The 24,198-nt window shown below is 42.0% G+C and overlaps 1 protein-coding gene across 2 annotated transcripts in view; it reads left to right on the top strand.

The window, feature by feature from the left end:
* The window catches only part of rasgef1ba (RasGEF domain family, member 1Ba), a 33,875-nt gene extending 14,617 nt beyond the window's left edge, over positions 1-19,258 (top strand). For both annotated transcript variants that reach the window (XM_020595043.1, XM_020595044.1), the window contains 10 exons: positions 3,253-3,468; positions 4,901-4,975; positions 5,776-5,871; positions 6,382-6,484; positions 8,843-8,922; positions 10,019-10,114; positions 12,653-12,748; positions 13,410-13,533; positions 15,118-15,190; positions 18,538-19,258. In XM_020595043.1, the coding sequence (XP_020450699.1) occupies positions 3,253-3,468; positions 4,901-4,975; positions 5,776-5,871; positions 6,382-6,484; positions 8,843-8,922; positions 10,019-10,114; positions 12,653-12,748; positions 13,410-13,533; positions 15,118-15,190; positions 18,538-18,562 (984 nt within the window). In that variant the 3' untranslated portion in view covers positions 18,563-19,258. The remainder of the gene's footprint in view (positions 1-3,252; positions 3,469-4,900; positions 4,976-5,775; positions 5,872-6,381; positions 6,485-8,842; positions 8,923-10,018; positions 10,115-12,652; positions 12,749-13,409; positions 13,534-15,117; positions 15,191-18,537) is intronic.
* Positions 19,259-24,198: the final 4,940 nt, after the last annotated feature.

Here is a 24,198-nt window from a genome sequence, read left to right as displayed (position 1 = left end):
TTGTTCAATAATTTTAATGTTTGTGTTCTATTTTTTTTTTGTCTTTTTTCTAACTCATTGCACTGTGTGATTGCTGAAGTTCCTGTACTGTTGGACTCTGTTCTAGCACATCCTCAGACCTCTGTAATGAATCTGGTGTGTTAGAATTAATAGGAATGCTGGCTTCTCAAAGATCTAATGACCCGTGTTAATAAAGCATGATTCCTTGCTCTGGGTAGTGTGAACGCCACAGGACATCTCTTAGAAGAGATTCTTTATATCATGTTTTGAAAACGAAACACAAATGTCTACCCATAAGCAGTTCAGAGGTGGATGCTAATTCTTCAGAGAATGGACTGCAGCGCTCTGGGAACAGTTTCATGTCCAGAAATAGACGTTCCAAACATCTGGTCAAAGTCTCGGCCTGACCACACTCAAAACCTTCCAGGACCTTGATCTCTGTAGTAAGACTGTCATTATGGATGTGGTTGGATATATGTGGATGCAGCAGCTCAGAAGTAAACAAGCACTGTGATCTTGACCTGACCTCATGTGGTGGGATGCAGTTCTTTTCTTCCTCCAAACTGTGCAGAGTTTTTTTATTTTTTTGGCTTTATTATGACAAGCTCAGTTGATTTAAGAGATCCCGCATTATATGCCCAGTCTGGATGCCTGGCAGACTGTTGGACACACACCACAGTTTTTAATTCAAACGATTCATGCACATTACCCTTTATGAAAGGGGCCCCTGCACTGTATTCAAAGTTACTTTGGGAAGTTTCATTTGTGTATCAGTAGCGTTGATATCCCAGCTGTTGAAAAATACACACTTCAGCACGAGTCTGGTTTGTGACAACTTTGTAACAAAGGCTCTGTTAGTTTGTCCACTTTTCTCTGAAGGGAACACTTATTGCTCCTGCTTAAAGAAAACTTACAAATATAACTATTGTCCATCAGGCTATTATCTTTAGCTCATTAAGACCTAACATAGACAGGGGAAGAACAACTGACACCATTAAAGGTACACCGGGGCACTGTAACATCTAAAACCAAAGATCTGATGAAAGTACTGTAAGAGCAGACGTCGCAGGTCCAATTTTAGTTTGAATACTCACTGCACTTTAATTTAAAAAATGCCAGGCAAGTCCCTTCCTGTGCTTTTATGTCAGCAAATGCTAGCAAACTAGATTTGAGCCTAGCACTCATGTTGGATGTAAATAATGAAAACAAGCACTTGTGATATGGCTGTTTTGAGAGAGGACTCTTTAAAGACTTGACTGTAGAAAGTTGGCATTCAGAAAACTGAAAAACTTGCACTTGTTTACAAACACTTGACTTTAGTTTATCTGGAATAACTGGACACCTGACCTCAATTTGTAGCAAAGGAATACTCAATGCTGATTCATCCTCTTCAGGTGACTGGGAGTCATTTCTGTGCCATCATGACCGGACAACATGGATTTGTATGTAGGTAAAATATTCCTTCCCGATGCACCGTTAACCATCTGTACATTTGTGCTGCTTGGCTAAGTGGCTAAAAACAGTCAGGCTTTTGATTGGGTCAGGTGGCGCTCAGCAGGACCTTTCAGCCAAAAACAAAAACAGGACCTCTACTGATGTGATGGCATGAACCAACCACGCACTCGGTCGTGGTGACTTGTACACTGCCAGGGAACAGCGCGGCCCTGCTAGGGTGCCCCTTTCCCGACCCCATTCATAACAGCAATATGTGACTCCCTCTGCTTAGAAATGTCATACATGCTGTTGTCTCTGAGATCTGTGACTATATACAGTATACCCGACTCTGTGCTACGGCAGATGGTTGACTTTGAAGTGGCAACAAGTGATTTTCACTGGTGTGACTCACTGTGGTCTCACCGAGCAGGCATGTGCTCAGGCATTAGCTCAGCGTGGACAGTGTTTACACTGAGATGTCAAAGCATTTCTCGCAGGGTTGCAAGTAATTGTTTTTAATTTGTGTTATTTAGTTAAGTCTTGGAATAGTAAAAACACATTCTAATGCCCACAGATTGATTTGTCTTCTTGGACTCTGGAAACTTGTAACGGGCTTTTTCACTAATATTTGACATTTTTATAGATAAAACCATCATTTGATTAACTAACACTGATTAGTAAGTGATAAGAAGTTGCAGCCTTGTAAAAGTTTCAGTTGGCGTTTTAACAAAGCATCAGAGATCATTTAAACACGTTTTTCCGTCTGTTGTCCTCCACCCTTCTGTACTATTGGAAACCTAAGTTCTCTCTGCAGCTTCATCTTTCTTCATCCTGCAGTCTTGCAATCACCTTTTACCAGCTGTATCCACACAGTCCCAGTTGATTGGCTGACATGTGAACGTGTCTGTTCATGTACCATCGCAACCACACTCCTGACAGGCAGATGCCATAGCCACGGCCCGGCTGTTTGCAGCGGAGCCTCGGGCGTCCACTCGAACTACTGTCTGGGCACCAGGCCTCCACATCTGTTATGAGGTTTTCCACTTTTGAGCTGGAGTCTTGTTTGTAGAACCCAGATTTTGGAGGCTGAGTTGACAGAAGGTTCAGTGAGGAGAGATGTGGTCGTGAGAAAAGGGGCTTCGTCACCCCAGATGTTTTGGGCAGCTCATGCCAGTGGTGTGAAGAGGCCATGAACAGGATCCTCTACATTCATGTAATAACACATTCTTCTCCACCTACACAAAATCAATTGCGTCTTCTCCCCCCAACCCTAACCCTTTGAGCTAAGAGGCCTTAATGAGCGAAAAAGACTTGTGTAACACTGTGAGTGACCCTCGTAGTGTGTGTCCAAAAGGGTGCTTTTTTTGTAAAACACTGGTGGTGTTATTACTCTCTGCCACAGAGCAGTCATTAGGGAAGGGATGAACCTAAAATGCCAACAACTGAGCTAAACGATGTGGCTATATCAATTTACAGCACAATCAGCTCCCTCAGTTCTTATGCTTGTGTAGGGCCTCTTTCTTATGCCCACAAATATGGCATATAATGGAAAAGTTTAACAACGGTAGCTTTGCCAATGTGTTTCAAACCTGTTCTCCGGGGCTGGAGAACAGGAAATCCAAGCCATAGGGGGTCGTCAATGATCCAAAGATAGTATGTCATGTGAAAAGAAACTTCATATGCTGGAGTTTGTGGAAATATCATCAGCCCTTACTGAATTTGTTATTCTAGGAACTACAGCATTTTTTTTTTTTTTTGAGGCTTTTAAGCACTGAGTTCTAACTAACCATTGCTTTGTTTTCCCCCTTCATCCCTCAGGTTTACAGGAAGGCGTTTGGCCAGATGAGCCAAGGTCTGATCAGGAGGTTGACTGTGCTCAGCCAGTACGAGGAGGCGCTGGTTAAGATCAACGCCACAGCAGCTGAGAGACTGACGGCTCTTAAAGCAAAGCCCCAGGCGGCCATCCAGAGAGACATGCTGTCCATTTGCAATGATCCCTTCACTGTTGCCCAGCAGCTTACACACATAGAACTGGTGAGCAATCCAGAAGTTGTACAACTTTTCTATACACAAATGTTGACAAACCACCACCCAGTGACCAGCAGAGCCTTGTTAGTGCCAAGTCTCCAGACCCTTATCAGGTCTCCTCTGTCGGAGGAGGAAACCTCCTCCTTCCAAACCAGATCCCCTCACTGTGTCCAACCCGCTGTGTCGTCCTCATGAAGACATTCAGTGACCTAGAGCTGCAGCCATGAGTCAGTTCACTGGTAGAAAATGAACCAGCAGCTATTTAGAAGCAACAGTCACCGACATGTTCTGGTTCCACTTTCTTTAATGTGAGGAGCTGATGCTTTTCTTTGTCAGACATGAGAATCAGTTGAGTCTCTGTGGATCTGCTGGTTGGACACAACACGACATGTGGAGACACCACCTTTGGCTCTGGAGAGTCACAGTGGGACTTTCTCCCAGTGTCTGACATTCTGGGGATAAACTTTGTCAAGGACGGTGTCCATTGATCTACCTGAAATGGAGCCAAACTTGGTTCCGAAGGCTCATTTCCATCTTAAAAGTCATCAGATCAATCATTTGTTGTGACGCGCCAAACCAAATTAAAATGTAAATGTTACCTCCCGGAGAGCAATCAGAAGCCTACTGGTGACTCGCACAGAGAATCCGTCTACATCAACGCTGCAGAAGAGAACTTGTGACAGAGGAGGGAGCTGACATTTATGATGGATAAGAGATCCGTGTTGTAGTCAACGTGACCTGAATGCCTCAGTTTCTCCCATGTCTGATTTAGCACAGCACTGATTTTTAACAGGGCTATTTGTTGGAAAGAAACTCAGTAACTTGAGAAAACTATGTTTAATTAAGGGACATAAGAATCAAAAGGGGCAGCACGGTGGCGCAGTGGTCAGCACCGTTGCCTCACAGCAAGAAGGCTCCAGGTTTGGGCCCCGCCCGGGACCTTTCTGTGTGGAGTTTGCATGTTCTCCTCGTGCTTGCGTGGGTTCTCTCCGGGTACTCCGGCTTCCTCCCGCAGTCCAAAGACATGCAGCTTAGGTTGATTGGTGTCTCTAAATTGCCCATAGGAGTGCGTGTGCGTGTGTGGTTGTTTGTCTATGTGTTAGCCCTGCGATGGATTGGCGACCTGTCCAGGGTATACCCTGCCTTCGCCCGATTGCCGGCCGGGATTGGCTCCCCCCCCCTTGTGACCCCGTTCCGGGATTAAGCGGTAGAAGATGAATGAATAAAAAAAAAAAAAGGAATCAAAAGGAGAGAAGGAACCTGGGGTTCCACCTGAGAAGATGACCTGAGCCCCTAACTAATGTAGGGGGAGCCTTCTGGGGGTCTCTGTGTTCGCAACCTTTAAAACATAGAAATCTTTCTCAAAGCTGTTTTAGAGTCACAGTTTTTAGGGAAATGCAAACAAAGATGGATTTTGAGAGTTTCTTTTCCTTTTCAGGAGAGACTGAGTTACATTGGACCTGAAGAATTTGTCCAGGCCTTCATCCAGAAAGACCCTCTGGACAATGATAAGGTAACATCTGCATGCTTTTCTGAGAGCACATCAGAAGATAAGAAGGCATATATGCCATTTTTTTTTTTTTTGACTAAAGTCCTGAGTGCAGATGTGATTGGTCTCCATCTGGTGTGGGGTAGAAGTGAGACTAGTTTCCAGGCGGATGTTAAGTTTACACAGCACAGACTGGCTGCTGCTCAGGTCACGGTGAGGGCAGGTGATTTCCAGACTGCAGCATCAAACCAAATATCAGCTTCCCATGCACACAGACACACACACGCCTCGCTGACAATTTCCTCAAATCATCCCACTGTCTGGATTAGATGGGCATGCATGAACCTCATTTCCTAGCAACCAAAGCTGCCAAGGGTTTGATTTAGGAAGGGGTGTGTGTGTCTGGTGGTGGGTCCTCCTGTCTGGTGTTCGGCTGCTAGGCAACAGACCCATTTTGGAAGCAAGGTGATGGGGGTTAAGGCCGCCTTTGTACAGGATAGATGTCTTGACAATGAGCCATTTGGAAAGAAAAGACTGTATTGTGTGTGTGTGTGTGTGTGTGGTCGCATGTTAAAATGCGACATGTCTGTTGGCGGGAAACGCTACATGGGGGTGAGTGGCGTAAGGCCAAAGGAATGTGTGGTGTTGGATCAAGAGGGATCCACACAAAGGGCCGGCGTGCATGATGTGAATAACATTGGCCACTATTGAGCTTATAGAAGCTGAGTGTTTGAGTTTGACTTGGAGAACAGGGGGAAAGCTATATTCAGCTTCATGTTTGAAATTGGCTTTAAATGCTAATTAAAATTCTGCTGTTGTTGCAGAGATGCTTCAGTGATCACAAGAAGGCCAGCAACCTGGAAGCTTATGTGGAGTGGTTCAACAGACTCAGTTATCTGGTGGCCACAGAAATCTGCATGGTGAGTAATGATCCTGAAGCCAGGTGCACCACTGGGCTGCACGTACAGATTACTTTAGCCATCAAAGAATGTAAATTATTTTTTCACTTAAAGTGGGGAAAACTGCATTTCCCAGAGTTCCAGATGGCATTCAGAGAGCCCACTTTGTTCCAGGCCCAAATGTATTCAATTTACAACCACATAAAACCGAGAGAAGCTGCAAACCTTCAAATTAGAGAAGTTGGAGCGAGAGAATGTTAAAAAAAACAAAAGTGACGTATTGATGGATCATCAAGCTGTTTCAGCACCTAAAGGGTATCAAAGCAGCAATGAGCCTAGACTGTGGGCTTGGTCATGTAGTGGTAGATGTAATGTACATCAATACAGTCACGGTAACTGCTCAGTGATCACCCAAATAAACAGAAATCAGTCATGCTGTCAAAATAGAAAACCCTCTTCCCCGATAGTGATGATACACTCTGTATTAAATCCTGAGGGCTAATGCAGTTTGCTCCTCCATGTTGTTAACAGTCTGTGAAGAAGAAGCACCGAGCTCGAGTCATTGAGTTCTTCATCGACGTGGCGCGCGAATGCTTCAACATCGGCAACTTCAACTCCCTCATGGCCATCATCTGTGAGTTGTTGCTCTGTTTCCTTCCCACTGGGAAAACATGCTGTTGTGTTGTCAAACAGAAGCATGTCTTCTATCCTGGAGGGATTCTTCTCAGATATATTATGTTTGGGGCAGAAAGGTAGCCACCAAAAGTCTGTTTGTGTTCAAGTCTTCTGAAACGTCAGTGATCTGTAAGTCTGCACTTGTGCTCTGCTGTCCACATTCCTGCACAGAAGTCTTTTTCTTTCAGTAACAGAAAACCCAGTGTAATAAATTAAATTTGTTTCTCAGTGAGACTTTCATGCAGAGACACATTTACAGTAGCTTCTCATGACTTTGGCTCAGTTCATTTCCACCTTATTGTACGTAATTCACTTCAGTCTGACATCAGTGAAGCTCGGCCGCAGAGGGAATGGAGCAGCAGTTCACGCAGATAATTGTCTTGATAGAATTTACTCAGAGGGGGAAACGCTTCGTGGTATTTGTGCTCAGTGGCCACCTATTAGTTGTGTTAAGCAACTTCCAGGTGTGAATGTGTATAAATATTTTTGTTAAAAAAGAAAAAGATGGCCTTGGTCTAGGCAACGCTACTGAGCTGCAGTAAAGGTTAGATGTCACACATAGAGATGTAGAGCACCTCAGCCAGTTTCGAGACCTTGCTGGCGGTTCAGTTGATGGGTTCTGGGAATCCCAGAGATGTGAGTGTTTAAAGGAGATCTGGTCGGGATGGGGGGAGGGGGGTTCTGTGTGTCCCAAGCAGAGAGGGTGGCAAGGCAGCTGGAGGAGGACACAGAACATACCATCCAGGCAGATGGTCACCACTGACCACGGAGCGTGAGCACACACGAGGGAGGAGGGAGGCAGAGAGAGGGACAGGAGCAAGCAAGGTGGTGGATACTGGAGTGCCAGCTGTCCTCTGTCCTCCCCTGAGAGAGAGAGAGAGAGAGAGAGAGAGAGAGAGAGTGCCACAGGCAAATCCTTCCTCAGCAGCCTCCTCTCCAGGGAATGCCAGAGTTGCACAGTCTGTTAGGGATGCTATTAAAGGGTTAGTTCACCCAAATTACAAAAGCTAGCTATTCTTTAGCTGTGTCAAGCAGGGCAGATGGTTTGGTTTTATTTTCATAGATTTTGAGAGTTTTGCCCTCTGAGCTGACCCAAGGACAGTAGGAGTCAGGAAACAAAATTAGACTCCCTTCAGACCCAAACAGGGGGAGAACACACCACCACCAAGCAGGAGTAGTTCCAAAGTAGAAGACAAAGTGGTTTCCAAGCATTGCTTAAACGTGCTGCAGGGCTCAAGCATGGAGCCGTTTGTGTTTGGTGCATTTTGTAAGAAGGTGAGGAAATGATCTTGTTTGCAGCTTCCATGTTGCACTTCTGCTGAAACCGCCTCAGAATCATAGTTGACAAACTGCACTTTCTCAGGAAAGCCACTTTTCTCACACAGTCATTTGTGATGTCCCACATGAGTAGAGCTTATATTTTAGCCAGTGTGGATGCAGGCGTTACACATACTGTACCGACACCCGAAGAAGTGCTTGTTGTACATTAGGCCTGATATGATCTGGGCCTGCTTGACTTAATGCATGTCAAAAACTGCATGTGTGGCTAGATTCCACTACGAGGGAATGTGTTTGGCGCTTTGGTGTCTTTCCGGTTTATATTTTCAAACACTTTGACAGTGTCTTTGTTTGGCTTCAGTGACGGTGTCAGTGCTGGAAAGAGAAAACATTGGCTGTGTACTGTAATAATGTTCTCAGAGAGAGGGGGGGTGTGTCCCTAAGGGACCACTAGTCCAGCCAACACCTGTCCTTACACACACTGGTGTCTTTGAGTGGATGGAGCCATTTCCTAGGCATGACACGTTCTGACACACCGGGCGACATACCGCCGTGTTTCGACGTGCATTCGTTTGGCCCTGCAGCATTTAAGCGACAACCCAAGCTGTCTGTGGAGGAGCGAGCCCAGGCAGAGGACGGGGTTTAGCAGTCAGTGCTGTTTTTCTGATGTCTGTGGATAAAAATAACGCTTTTTTTTTGTTTGTTTGTTTACTCGGGTTGTTGTGTGTTGTTGTTCTGCTCTGATGGTGACCCCTCAGTGTGTAAACCGACAGCACGCACACACAGAGGATTACCATATGAGGAGCAGGGTGCTGGGAGGGGAGGCCGGGTGTGTTAACTCCATTGTTCCTGCTGCATCAAAAGAAAGGGAGAGAGGGGAGAGGGTATGTTAAAGGATCACTGCCATGGGAGGAAAGGTGGAGGGGAGGGTGTGGGTCTGTCTGGCTGAATGGGGAAAATGCCATGTGTTAACATGATCATGTTTGGCTGTTTACTTGGATGTGTGATCTCTCTGTCTTTTTGTGTGTCTGCCTTGCAGCTGGGATGAACATGAGCCCTGTGTCTCGGCTGAAGAAGACCTGGAGTAAAGTCAAGACGGCCAAGTTCGACATTTTAGAAGTAAGTTTGCATGTTTGTGTTGAATGCTGCAGCTGTGATATAAAAATTCATTTAATGTGGAAGCAGTTTTGTGTCAAAAGACGAGTCTGAAAATGAAGAAGTGATATTCAGCATTCATGGGTCAACATCTGCTAAGAGAAACCTTTTGCTATATAAAACCTGCAGTTTTGAACATTTTTATATCATTTGCTCCAGTGTTTTTATCACCTGCCTCTAACTCGTGGCAGTTAGTGGTTTTCCTGTGCGGCAAAAATTAGCAACTGTGGTTTTGTTGTGCGCAGCACTGATGACGAACCCTGTTGTGGGGGAGCTTCTTCTTTGTTAATGAACTGTTGGGTTAAGTGTAATGACATTGACCGATAAGCACAGTCGTGCTGAAAGCTCTTATGAAAATGGATCTGAGTGGATGAGCAGGAGTTTGCTGTGACTCACAGATTTCACATAGATGGACAGAAACAATTAGAACATATGTACTGTATGTGTTGCCAGCCAGAGGTCTGGATTTAAATCCCTGCTGTAAAACACATTTCCCACACAAACTGTTTTACTTCTTATTAAGATTCAACAGTTTAAAAAGGGGACATGTGAACAGACAGTGACCTGAAAGGCTAGTTCACTGCGATTCAAATCACATGCAACCCTGCCCCCCTCCCATCGATACCAGAGGAACCTCCAGATACTGCAGAGGCGATCAGTGGGTCCTTCTGAGCGGGACACGGTTCAGGCTCTGTGGGATCTAGAGGCTTTCAAAGATGCAGTTCTTTAGGTTCCCTTCATGTCTCATCACAGCTCACCTCCATCCTCCTCCTGTCAGTCACACACCTCCCCACTGCCTCACTGTCTTTTGATGATTTCTTTTCATTGTGCTCTCTTGTCCCTATGTGCTTTACTGAATCCTGCATTTTCTCCCCCACTGAGGTGTAACATGCTCTGATGGTAGTGTGGAGTTCCTTTGCCTGTTTGTTGAAGGTCATGCATTATGTGTAATCATCTTAAATATATATTGGCCTCTCAAATCCACTGACCTGTGTTTCTTGAATTCTGGTCAGAGGTTAGCTTGTTCTCATCTGACCCTGTGCATGTTTTCTCTTCACAGCACCAAATGGATCCTTCCAGCAACTTCTACAACTACAGAACAGCACTGCGAGGTGCCACACAGAGGTCGATCACCGCCAACAGCAGCAGAGAGAAGGTGGGTCCTCCGCACAGCAGCACACACTGGATGACACTTGTGGTTATTGCTTTCATTTGGCTCAGCTGTACTTCAGCTCCATGTGAACGCAGCGTACTGGGCAGAACTGAGGAGTGCTGACTTTTGAAGTGCAGTTTATTAAGTAAAGGTTGAAATTCTAGCAAAACCATGACCACTGGGAGGTCAAGCCAATCTGAGTCTGATCATGTTGGTTAATATCTAATTGGCCACAAAACATTTCTTTTACCCCAGTTTATAGAAGGTTTGCACATCTGCACTCAGACTGTGGTTTCATACCTTTGACTGAAACTTTACCCAGAGCCACTTATCATGAAGAATCACTTGACAGCTGTTGTGACCTTTGACTTTCAGAATAAATGCTCTGACCACTAGACCTCCCTGAACAAAGTGTTGAGGCTGTAGAAACTTAGAGCTTGTCACAGTTATCTAAAAGATGGAGATGTTATCCCACCGCCTTTATCTTCATGTTCTACAGAGTTCAATTTGATGAAAATGGCTGGTGGTGGAGTAAAGCAGAAAAACAAACAGTGTCGCCGCTTGTTGTGTCCTGTTATCGTCTGGAAGCAGAGTTCCCATCATATTTACTCCATTCGGGTAGACTTGGAGCAGGGACAGAGGTTGTGTAACAGTGTAGCTCAGAGGGGACACGGAGGTCGAGTTATAAATGGGTCGGGACATTAGGAGAGTCTCTGCTTCCTCCTCCACAATCAGGCTGTGGAGGAAACGTAAAACATGGCAGCCTGCCAGATCACATAGTGTTCTCTGCTGCTTGAGTCACCCACCCTGGCTGAGTTTGAACCAGCGTTGGTGGTTGGCCTCTCCCCATGTCATTACATGTTGAATTTGTTTGTTATGGCATCAGAGTGAACTGTCAATATACATCTGGCTCCCTAAGGGTTGTCAGGGGATGCTTCTTTAGAGCTCAGATATGCATACACACGAGGTCAGTGCCACGAAACAGAAAGTTCCCAAGAAGTCTATGTTCTTGTGACCTGTCCTTTTAGGGAGGAGTGGGAGATTGTTTATGATCTCCTCCAGGCACTCACTGTGCTGTTGACGTTGTCGGAGGGTCAACAGAGCAACATGTGTGCTTCACTTTGCTTCTGGTTTGCTGCATTTTTGTTCTTTATTTGGTGACTGGCATGTTTGTGCAGGAACAGCTCAACAAGACATTTTGAAGAGTAATCCAGAAAATATGATCACATGATCTGCTTCTAGTACTGGTTCAGACTTTCAGAAGGAAGAGTTCTCCGTCTGACAGAGGCCCAAGGCAGCAGGTCGATTCATGATCATGTGTGGTTTATCAAAACTAGCAACTATAAGGTGGTTTATGTAAGGAAAGCTAACGGGGTAAGAGACAAAGATTGTAATCGGAATAAAATATCATTGCAGAGAATAATAAAAAAAAAACCAAACTGATGGACCGCAACAAGAATAAAAAAAAAATATATATTTAAAGAGATTGAAATGTTGATCATAAGATATAATCTACTGATTCTTTTCTTAATTAATCATGTGGTCTATGAAATGTCAAAATTGTGATTAAATTCTCCTTACACTTGCACTAAGTTGGGTCAAAGTTGATTTCTTGCTGATTTGCTCGATTGGCCAAAACAACAGTGTGAAACCTGAAGATACTGACTTTTCTATCATGGACAGCAGCAAATGTTCACATCTGAGAAGCTGGAAGTGGGTTTAACTGGTTGTCAGCTGCACCCGATGAGGAAACGTGTTGCGGAGGCAGGATTTCACAAGCTTACAATAGAAGTTGGCCAAGAACAGAGTTAAAGAAAAATCACAGTTTTCACTGCTTTGGCAAAACAGCTTTTGTGGAGAGAACTAAAAGCTTGAACAAGGGGAGTGGGTGCAGCCTCTGATGGAGTCCAAGTCAAAATAATATGGAGAAAGCAAAGTAGCTCAGTCTACTGCTTTTCCCTTAAGACGCTCCACTGCCATGAATGATTGATGACCCCAGGTGAGGCTGTGCTGAGATGCGCAGCAAAGTGGTGACAGACCTTTTTTTTTTTTTTAAATTAGAGGTCACTGTGCCAGATTATAGCATGTCTTGACATTCTGTGTGTTTCTCAATCACAGTGACTGATTTAGCCAGGCAGGGTGAAGTGTTAATGGTCAGTTCTCTCCCCAGCCTGGTCCTGGTCAACAAATGTGCTAACACCCAGACATGCAGTGACCTGAAACATTTAGGAGGTTGGCAGTTAATTATTTAAAGGCCTTTAAAGGGGAATTCTTCTCTGGAGAATGTCCTCTTTTTTTTTTCCCCCAGTCTTGTTTCCATTTTTGGTCTGAAGAATTCACCTGTGAATTTTTTTTAGGTTAGCAAAGGCTGTATTTATATGCTGCCACATATCTATAAGAATTGGAGAGTTAAAGCAGAAGATATTGGTCTGATTTTGTTTTTGTTTTTTGTTTTTTTTTGCCTAGAAATAATAATGCACAGTCATTTGTATTCTTTTGGATTCAATGTTCAATCCGCATTCTCTTTCTGCTGTCTTGCAGATTGTCATCCCTTTCTTCAGCCTGCTCATTAAAGACATCTACTTCCTCAACGAGGGTTGTGCCAACAGGCTGCAGAACGGACACATCAACTTTGAGGTAAACATAATTTTACAATCCCCAGACGGAGTTTCCCCAGCAGCTGACTTCTCATTCCTCAAAACATCACTGTATTTACTACATGTGGCAACGGATCTGGTGCTATTTATTTCCACTCCCTTAAAGAGTGTTACAGAATGAAGAAGTGAGTAAAATGCAGCAGTTTCCATGGAACAAATACAGAGAGCAGTGACCACAGATTCATGTATTTCCACTGGTCTTTGGTCACAGCTCCACTGAGTCAGATACTATTTTAAGCATCAGTTCTAACCTGGGAACCCTTTTTTCTGCCCGGCCCCATTTCCTACACACGTACAGACTGACACTTGAGAACTGCTGACTAGGGCCTCGGTGTACTGCTCTGGTCACTGGGCAGCCCCACTGGAACTTATCATACACCTGGCTCAAAGACAGTTTGGGACTATAGATTTTACCATGTTTATTTGTAGCCTGCAGCCAGGGAAAGACACCATCCTGTTTAATTGTCCCATGAGGACAATGGCTCAAACTTGGTCTTATGGCCAACACTGGCACATTTACAGTGATGCTGGCCAATATGCAATGTCCCTTTAAAAACAAAAGTGTATATATTATGCAGTGTAGGCCCTTAAACAAGCTGATTCCCTCTGAATATGAACCCATATTATTTGTCTTATTCCAGAAATTCTGGGAACTTGCCAAACAAGTGAGCGAATTCATGACGTGGAAGAAAGTGGAGTGTCCATTTGAGAAAGATCGCAAGATCCTGCAGTACCTGCTGACTGCTCCAGTCTTCACTGAGGACGGTGAGTTTGTTATTGAATGGGCAAGATCACAACCAAAGACTTTACATTTTAGAAAATACACTTGCTTGATGTTCAGATACTGTGTTTATATGCTAAATACGAAGCTGCAGCCGGTGAGCCTAGCTTACTATAAAGACAGGACGCAAGGCAGAAACTGTTAGCATGACTCTTTCCAAAGGTAACAATATACCTACCAGCATCACTGCAGCTCAGTGAGTCATGTTAAACTTTTTTACTTTTGGACAGAGCCAGGCTAGTTTCATATGTACTTGGTAAGAAAGTAAATGCTGTATTTCCCAAAATGTCAAACAGTTCCTTTAAGATTAAAGCTCTATAATAAACAGAAAAAAACATTAACATAGTAGCTTTGTGTAATCAGTAAACAAAACTAAGATTTCTGATTAGTCAAAGATCAAATTTTATTTTAGTATTGTAACCAATTCCTTGATCATGTCTTGTCCATGCAAATTGTCAGTCATCCAGGTCATAGTACACTGAAAAAACGTAGGGAAAAAAAAAATCATTTGGACGTGGTTTTAGGCCAACAATGTCCTCTAACAACTGAGTTTTTATAGTCCGGTATTGGTGAACGTCGTTACCTGTCTTTGAACCCTCACATTGTTGGCTATCGAAGGACTGAAACACAGGGATAAATACCTCCTGCTCAACACCGGTTGGACAGAACTGATGAAGCCTCTTGGATGAGAGGTGAAACCTCATCTACCTTAAACCACGTCCAGATGATTTTTTTTTTCTATGTTTTTTCAGCTTGATCATGTCTTAATTTACTGTGAAAACAGATCCAGACTTAAGAAATCATGTTACTTTACACCCTGCAACATCAAATGCACGTGACTGCTGTCAATAATAGTTACGGTTCAACCAGCAGAGAAAACAGTGAAGCACTGTATCCAGAATAAGCCTTAAATATACACACAGCCCGTTATCACTCGTCCTGCTTGAGCAGTGCTGAGTTTCCATCTCCGTTCTTCCACATCAAAGTCACGTCGCTGGCTCTTATCAGAGACAGAGTGGTCCGTAAGGCCTGGCCAATCAGCTGCAAGCGCTTCTTATCATCATCCCCTGTTCTTCTACAGTCGGCGTTATCATCCTTGGGCGACAGTGTTGGGTGATAGTGAACATCCTCCTGTCAGCCAACCTGTGCACATATTTAAGGCCAGAACAGAGTTTACATGATGAAGCCTTAAATGGAGATAGAACTTTTCTAAACATGCAACAAATTGACAATTTTTTTTAATCTTAAGTTAGAATATGTAAATCAGGCCAACAACAGAACACTGTAGTAGCAACATTAGTAAACCCAGAGGAAAGCTCAGGAGCATTTTAAACTGCTTTTAGGTTCCAAAAAAGCTTAAATCTGCTGGAGCATTAGTCGTTCTTGTAATGTTTGTCTTATGTTACTAGTTAATATAGAAAGCACAAATGTGATGGGTTAAAAATGAAGGAAAAGAACTAAAATGGTCGGTCATCTGCATCATGAAATGTGAGGGTACATGTTTTTGTCTCTTTAAAAAAACATTTGTCAAGAAAAAGCTAAGGTTTCCTTCATTTTTCTCACTGCAGCATTGTATCTAGCATCATACGAGAGCGAAGGCCCTGAGAACCACATGGAAAAGGACAGATGGAAGTCTCTGAGGTGGGTACGGTCCTCCATGTCTCACACAGACATGCATCACAGCTGTCACCCCACATCCCCTCCTGCCTCCCCGCTGACCAGGCAGACCCAGAGGGGATGTAGTTCAGACTAATGCATTTACGGAATTGCGGTCAGGTCAGCATCAAACATGCGCACACACGGGCGCTCATCATTCTTATTAGTCCCTTGTGTAGAGACATGAAAAGACATCAGTCATTTCACACAGCACTGAGGATGGATGTTGTCTTTGTTCAGCGGCTCTGACTCGCTGAATAAAGCCCCAGAGAGCTGACGGAGGAAGACTTTCTTCTTGCACTCTTCCTCACTGCAGTTTAATTGATGCCAACTGAATCGGGGACAGTGAATTTGTCCACACTGACAAAATAGCTCACCCAGCTCAGGTGGATGGCTATACATTCACTAGCCACTTTATTAGGCACACCTGTTCAACTGTATGCACTTCAGTATAACACTTAACCTTAACGTCTGTTTATGAAACAAACTGTTTCAGTTTTTGGTGAAATTGTCAAATGTATGAATTCAATTCTATGTTTATTACTGAGGTCATAGTTAAAGGTGGCGTTGTACTACATTATATTTAGAGATGTCTATATTTTTGTCCTCCCAGCTACATTCATGAGAGGGTCAGAATATTAGGAATACATCTAAATATAATGTAGTCCAGTACAACAACACCTTAACTTATGACCCCAATAATAAACATAACTGAATTTATACATTGACAGCTTCACCAAAAACTGCAACATTTCGAGCTCCATAAACACTGATATTAAGGTGGAAGTGTTTCAATGAACTGTACAGGTGTACCTAATAAAGTGGCCGGTGAGTGTACATCACTGCGAAACAACAGATTTGTGCATCTCACGGGGATGTAAAGATAAACTGATAAAAATGAGGAAACACGTTTTAGACAGTAAAACCATATGTGTAATCTAAGCAAAGCTAAATTAAAATTGAATATCTGCTGAATCAAGTCAATGATTCTGAAACGCACACTGTCGTATTGTTTTTGTATCTAATCGTGGACCATGAAGAGATACACACCCCTAGTGTCTCAGGAAGGCCACAAATGTACAGACGCACACTGCATTTCACCAAAGAGAAGAAAAAAAAAAAACCTTGGAGGATCTTATGTTGTAACTGACTTGTTTTCTCATAATTAAAAGACCCTTTTCTCTTGCCTGCAGTGTAACTTACTACAGGTACTGAGCAGGAGTTGGAAAGCTTCAGAACCTGCTTAACAAACATTTGGGTTTTTAAAAGTTTAATGTAATTCTGTCAGCACATACGATAGCACATAGCAAAAATGAATAGTTAATTCTGCATACTTAGTGTTCTAATACGCAAACAAATACAGGCTAAAATGGCGCCCAAGCTGCAGCCCACAGTAACTCGTATCTATGGCAACATTCTGGCTGTTTGGTGTAAAAGTACGATCTGTTCACGTGACTGAACCTTTAACGTTTAATGAAACATTTTCCAAAATACTACACAACAAAATTTAACTGGTACTTGAGCTCAAATCCATTACATAGCTGGTCTGATGGCCTACAGGATGTAGACACATCAGGTGGCCTAAACATCGGCCATAACCCGGCCCGTTACAAGGTCCTGATCTCCACCTCTCCTAATGATGACGAAGCATTAAACAATAAGTGTTAATCATCATCACTCCTGTGAACAGATATAAACTTTGACAAGTAACAGGGAGTAGAGGCTACGTAACGTTGCCATGGACAGTGTGTGTTACAATGTGGGCGCCAGTTTTAGGCTATATTTGTTTACCTTTTGGAGCACTAAGTACGGTGGATTAGCCATCAGCACTCTTTCTGCTACCTGCTGCTGGATGTGCTGTCAGAGTTATGTAACCATCCTGCTGCTGAAATATTAAAAACCCAGTGTTTCCAAGCAGGTTCTGAAGCTGCTCAGTACATGGATCTAGTGAGTTACACTGCAGGTAGCAACTCTGAAGCCCGTGTGTACTCTGTATTTGTTTGGGATTTGGAACACTAGATAAGCAGAAATAACTATTAACCATTCACTTTTGCTATGCACTATTGGCTGTACTGACAACTAGCAAATTATGCTGACACTAAAGAATTAGTTAAAACCTGATTATCTTCAGGCAAGTTCTGCAGCGTTCAAGCCCCTGCATTATCTCATAATTATGAGAAAAGATCCTCCAAATTTTATTTTCTTTGGTGAATACAGTGCACTTCTGTACAAAACAAAGCTGAAGTTTATATTTTAAAAAAAAAACAACCACTACACTATGTGCTTGGATTGTTTCCCAACCTATTAGCATACAAAGGTACAGTACTTACTTGAGTCAGGTGACAGTTTGTTGTATAATTCTTTGGCTCCCTAGAAGACACACAAAAAAAGTATTTTATGAAAAATACTCTTTAACCTACATAGATAACAAATTTATGGACAAAGTTGCCTGTAATTGCTTTAACCTCATCTAGTATCTCCTCAGTTTCACTTATAGAACCTATAAACATGTAAAACTGGAAAAAATCTGACTGCTGTGTACGTGTTCAGGGGCAGTTAACGCGTGATTCAAAGCAGGTTGCTATAGAGCACCCCTACACATCCAGCCACCCACGTGCAGATCTGTGAATCAGATCCACTGGCAGACGTCAGAGGTGAGGGCAAGTTTTGGATCCAGAGCCTTAGGGGGTTGGGTTAAGCCCAGCCATGGTGAATCCACTCAGCTCTGTGTGTACACGCAGTCACTTTTCCTGGTCAACTGCCAACCCTCTCTGCTCCCCCTGAGCTTTGCCTCCGCTGTGACACGGTCTGTTATTTTATTCAAGCCGAGCTGCGTCAGCAGAACGTGCTGCTGGGCTCGGAGCGACTCAGCCGGGGACAGACCGCCTCTCTACACACGTTGCCTTTCAGAATCTACTAAAAACAAACTGTAGCTGTGACACTCGATTCACAATTTTAACAGTTACCTTTTCCCATTTTTTTTTAAATGACCTGGTTCCTGGTTGTAGGGGAAAGGTTCTTGTCCTGTCAGTCAAGATTTTTAATAGTGGGTGCACTGTAAATAAAAGTATTCAAATCCAGAAACTTTACATTTTTGTTTGTAGTAAGTTGGACTCAAAACTAAGTTTTAGTAAGTTGCATTGAAATTTGGAGTGCTCAATTTTTTAAAACTGCACCCAGCTTTTTTATTAGCTTGTAATATTAGAAACAATTCTAAATATGGCACATTTCAACGCTCAGATTGTGTAACTTTGGTAGAGGTATGTTTACTCTAATTCTGTGAACAACAGAAAAGCCTGGACCTAACACACACTTCTCTCTTCCCTCTCCAGATCTACTCTGCTAAGCAGGGTCTAAACGGCTGTGCTGAAGAAACCAGAAGCAAGACAAACCCCTGACGAGTGAGCTGCGCCTGTCAGTGTTGCTTTGTCCAAACCAAGTATCCCTGTGTTGGAAGGGAAACGACAATCTGTGCTTTGGCTGGCGAGGACCTTTTGCGTCCCCCCGAGCTTCAGCTTTCTACTGAGCTCTGCTTTTCCTTGCCCTCTTGCTCTTTGTGCTGTATATTTCAGGACAGCGATTTTTCTTCATCTCTAAGACTTTGTCCTTTTTTTCTAAAAAAGGAAAAGCTACAAACATAGTAAAAGCCAAGGGAGGTGCTTTATCGTGAGCATTAACGGCGTCACTGGGGCTTTGTTCCCCAACCAGGTTAACTGAAGCTACAAAGTTAGCTGCTGGTTGGCTAACGCAACAAACTCTGGTTCCACAAGCCAGCATTCTCTGTACGGAGAAATTAAACTTTAACCTGCAACACTGTTTGTCATTAAGCTAGCAGCTGTCTGTAGTTTTTGTTTCCTATTCTTCCTTTTGTATCTCTGGCTTCATTATTGTGACATGTAAGAAAAAGATGCACTGGCTGAAATTTAAAGAAGTAAATGTTTGTTGTAGAATGGCCGACACTTTCTTGTTGTTTTTCATTAGTAAAAATACTTTCATGTTTTATTTATAAACTGCAGTCACATTATGTCTACATGTCTATACTTTGCTATTTTATTTAATTTTGTACTAGGTACAAGCTTATGTATTGGCTTATTTTATACAATTAATGAGACATTTTCTAAGGTACTAGCTCAGTGTGAAGTTAAATGTTTGACTGCTCTCCTGTCAGTGTTGTGGCTTAATGTGTAAAACTATATGTTGAGTTTTTCCCTCTTTGTTCATCCGTTTGTATTTGGACTGTTACAATTGAATAGTTTATGGAACTGTTTGTAAATTATTTAGTTGTGTTTAAAAGAGTTAATAAAATGTTTAAAATTATCAAGTGACTCCAGGTTTGTCAAATGGTTTTTCCATTTAATTGTCGACCCGTTAAAGGTTTATGTAAGCTCACAGGCCCAGTTACTACAGTAGCTTTTAGGGGTGGTCACATGACCCAAGTGAAGCAATTTGTGTTTAAAAAAAAAAAAAAAAAAGGCCTTTAGACTTAACCTCATTTAATGTAAACTATCTAATCCTACAATTTTTACACAGGTCAAACGTTAAGACCATCTCAATGCATTATAAATTCACATGTTAAATCATGAATCATAAATTAAAGCTCACCCACCCACTTGAAGGGGCTAAGTGCAGCTATAGAAAGACATGACAGTGTGTGTACCTGCAGAAGCTGCGCTGTCCTCCCAGCGATCGAGACGCTAGATCTGCCAGTTGTGGTCGGGACCTCGTCTTCTCCATTCTTGCTCATGTCATGCACCTCAGTGTCAAAGATATATTTGTTGCTTAAAATAAAGTCCAGTTTTACTTTTTCTAACTATAAAGTGAAACTTAAGCCACCTTTTCCTGCAGCACCTGAACAGTAACGCCATTAAACCTGAATGTTTTGACCCAGACCAAATCTTATTCAGCTCAATTTTTTGTTTAAAAAACAAAACAAAACAGATTTACATAACCAGTAGTTACACCTACAAAGACAATTATAACAAGTGGCAGTTATTTAATACAAACAGCCAAAATAGCAAGAACCTTAAATCATACTAAAGAAAAACAATAATATTAAAATTAAGAATATTGTTGTTAATCAATACACACTTGAAATGTGGTGTGTGCACACTCCAATATTTTAGCAGATATGTACTTCCATATGAATCTGTTGTGGAAAAAATTGCCACCACAGAATCCCCTAAGTATAAACTGATACTTAGGGGATTCTGTGGTGGCAATTTTTAAACTGATACTTAAGAGCAGAGCATCATCACCTGTAAATCACATGAATTACACAGTTTGACACGTCGACCTTTTAAATAGAAACTGTGTGTTTTAACTACCAGGAAGAGCAGCATTCGGCATCTTAAAAATCAAACTGCCCTGCCTCTGAATGGCATATGTCACATTCAGTTTGTTGGAAAATTATTTTGCTTTTATGCAACTGCAGCAGAAACGATACTGAAGTAGTAAATTCATGCAAAGAGAAGTGGACTCACCTGTTGCATAGCAGATGTTTCTGGTTTTTTTGAAGTAAAGCTCCACACATCAACAGCTCTGTGGCAGTTTACACAAACCAGGAACCACCTGCATAGGAGAAGAAAAAAAAAACAATTTGCCAGTGAGGTGGGATTTAAAACAGTCTGGAAAGTGAATCAAAAACCTGGACTTTGCTTCTGTTGAACATAAATCACAAAAAGGAAACTAATGAAGACAAGGCTCTGCCATCTCAATCTTCCATAATAAAAACCATATATAAATTATAACAAAGTGCTACACAGGCAGAATTCAACATTGATGAAATCCTTTTAAAACAAAGACAGCCAGTGAAACTAGCATTTTACAAATTCCCTGTTAAAAAACATCAGCACAAAGTTTCTCTTACAGGATTTCATTTCTGGTTATTCAGAAACATATGAAGGGACAACATAAAAGGCTGTGTGGGGTTGAAATCCTTGCTGCTGCTAAGTTTTCTGAATTGGGCTTAAAATAACATGTGGCTCCACCAAGTGGCCAAATCAAGGTAGCACAGCTGGATGCCTGCTGCTGACTTCCAAGACACTTCTAATGCTCTGATGGGAACGAATAGCTTTCCAAAATTATTATTCATTTTATACAAGAGTGGTGATTCATATGTGTAGTTTCATTAGGCAACACTCTTGCTTCTTACATGCCAAAAATGAAAACTTTGACTTCCAAATTATTTCAATATGTAACATTGTAAATGTACATATTCATTTTATTCTCTGATGATGAAAAAAATAGAAAAGATAATAAAGGCCCAAAAAAAACAAACAACAAAACTACCATCAAACTGAATATCCTAATTAATGTGTAGCACTAAAGTAGTTGTATACAAAACCGATAGTCTGGTGTCTTAAAGCTGCACTGTGTCTTAAAAACCATCACACTCTTCAAACGTGTATATATTACACCACAGTGTTCTAATACCCGCACACTAACCTGCAGTATTGTTTAGATAACGCTCAAAAATGTCATGCATGAAACACATTTTACAGTAACAATAGTCACTATGATGTTTTGATGTCATCGCCCAGCCTGCACATGCAGAAAAGATTTTCATGTGATGACAGAGACGTGTGACCAACTTGTTGGCCCCCGTTCTTTTCATCACGTTAACTCTGAGAGACGAGGCAGTCCAAGTAACTTCAAAACAATGCTGATTTATTCAATGATCACAGCTAAAATTAACATTACACGCTCAGGTATATTGCACCTCCAACATGCACGCAGGCAGCCGGAAGATGGGAAAAAGCCACCGAACCACAACAGGCCTATACATTATATCACTTCGGGCTAACCCCATACTACTCAGGGACGCCAAACCGTGACGTCTCCCGGTGCCAGCTGTGCAGCTGACCATAGCAGTAGTCAAAGCATGAAGAAAATCAATGTGTGATTGTCTGTTGATTGTGTGGTGTGTATCTAAGACATTCTGACATGACATCTAGTGAGATGTCATGACATTAAGCATAAGAAAATATTATGATTACGATTATGATTAAACACATAATAATAATAATAAACATTCTGTCTCCTAACAGTAATCAACTTTCTATCTAGTTATCCTTGAACCTGAACAACCTGGAGTACCCCATGGGAATGACTAAGCATTTAACAGCCTGAGCTAGACATCCTGTGTACACTAAACATTTCTAATACATGAAGTGTCTAACTAATGTCTATCTGACTAAAAATACCTAACAAACTACTCCAGTGGTAGTATGAAAAAAGACAAGAGTGGACAGCAAAATAGGATATCTCTCACCTCCCAACAGAGCTAAACCACAGACACGGAGATGAATGTAGGTAAAACAACAAACACACACCAGAACCTTTCCTACAAAACACAACACATCATTAAAACGGCTGGAAAGATGCTGAAAAATCACACATGACGTTCAAACGTACATAATAAAAAAAAAAAACAAAAAAACACGGGCACTGAAAAAGCAAACTCCTCTGGTAATAACGTTTCTTAATACAACGTGTTTATGGCATTAAAATGCCGGATACCGTTCGTTAGTACTGTAACTAGATTGCCGTCATTAAACAGCTGTGTAACTCGCACTCAGTTCAAAGACGGACACGAGCTGTTCTTCCAGTTCCAGGCACTTATTGCATAACCAAACGTGCCGTGAGAACTACATATATTAAAATAAATCATAAAATTGTCTTAAAATGCATACCATTCTCACAAAGAGCAAGAACCAAGTTGATTGACATAACTATTATTACATTCACCGAGAAATAAGAGAAACTATCACGCTGCACTCTTGTAGCCGTTAGCACATTAGCTGTTAGCATATCGCTACAGTACAACGTAAAAACAAACATAACTTTGCATACCTCACTGACCGTATTAAAACAGCGGGCCAATCGGAAACTCCTGGCGTCTTCACCTACTCCAACCTTCCTTAACAATAGTGTTCAGGAACGCAATTTAAACTGCTTCTCTCGAACTTAATTGTAACTCTGTCCGCCATCACAAATCACGGTGTCACACACATACATTCCTGACTCCCCCATAACAGACGAATATTAGTTCCATCACAGAAATAGAAATTTCATAAACATAGTATATTGTCTGCTTGATGATGTCAAAGAAACCCTTTTTAAACATTCTGGATCTTAATAATAAAGTGAGTATTAGTTGATGCTTTGAGAAGATGTACATTTCACGGTGACAGACTCTCCCCAAATGGATGAAAGTAAAACTCTGCCGCCTCACCTAAATGACGCCGATCACCATCACACAACCACAGAAGAGTAAAATCTGGAAAATGTTCTCAAGAACAACCAGGCACAGGGACAATTTCTTCCCCCGGGGCCATCACTCTGATGAACACTTAACCAACGACAGTATGACTGGACAATAACCCTCAGTTGCAATACCTGTAAATATACAGTGCCTTGCGAAAGTATTCGGCCCCCTTGAACTTTGCGACCTTTTGCCTCATTTCAGGCTTCAAACATAAAGATATAAAACTGTAATTTTTTGTGTAGAATCAACAACAAGTGGGACACAATCATGAAGTGGAACGAAATTTATTGGATATTTCAAACTTTTTTAACAAATAAAAAACTGAAAAATTGGGCGTGCAAAATTATTCAAATCCACATAAGGGATGACGGCAACATTCATAGATCCTGGAATGCACAATGAGGGGCAATGTTCATTCCTATTACAGAGGCCCACTGAAATTTTTTTGAGGAAAAGCTGTGTTAGACTGCATATTGTTTATAGTAAAGTATTTTTATATACAAATATAAAAATGAAAATGTTTCTGGAGTGGGACTTTAATTAATTATAGAAGTTGTGCAGAAGCTGCCCATAGCTCTACACAGTGATCCATGTGTGTACTGTATGTGTTTCTATGCTGCTCCAAATGAGTCTGTTCTGGTTCAACTTGTCTTATTAAATGAGCTTAAAAATAAAGTGACACCTTAGTTATAAAACACTGAGCAGGCTGTAACACACAAGAGTGTGT

This window comes from Monopterus albus, unplaced genomic scaffold (assembly GCF_001952655.1).
Source record: "Monopterus albus unplaced genomic scaffold, M_albus_1.0 scaffold26.1, whole genome shotgun sequence".
Classification (NCBI taxonomy): domain Eukaryota; kingdom Metazoa; phylum Chordata; class Actinopteri; order Synbranchiformes; family Synbranchidae; genus Monopterus; species Monopterus albus.
The sequence above is the reverse complement of the archived record's forward strand: the minus strand, read 5'-3'. Positions and strand labels throughout refer to the sequence as shown.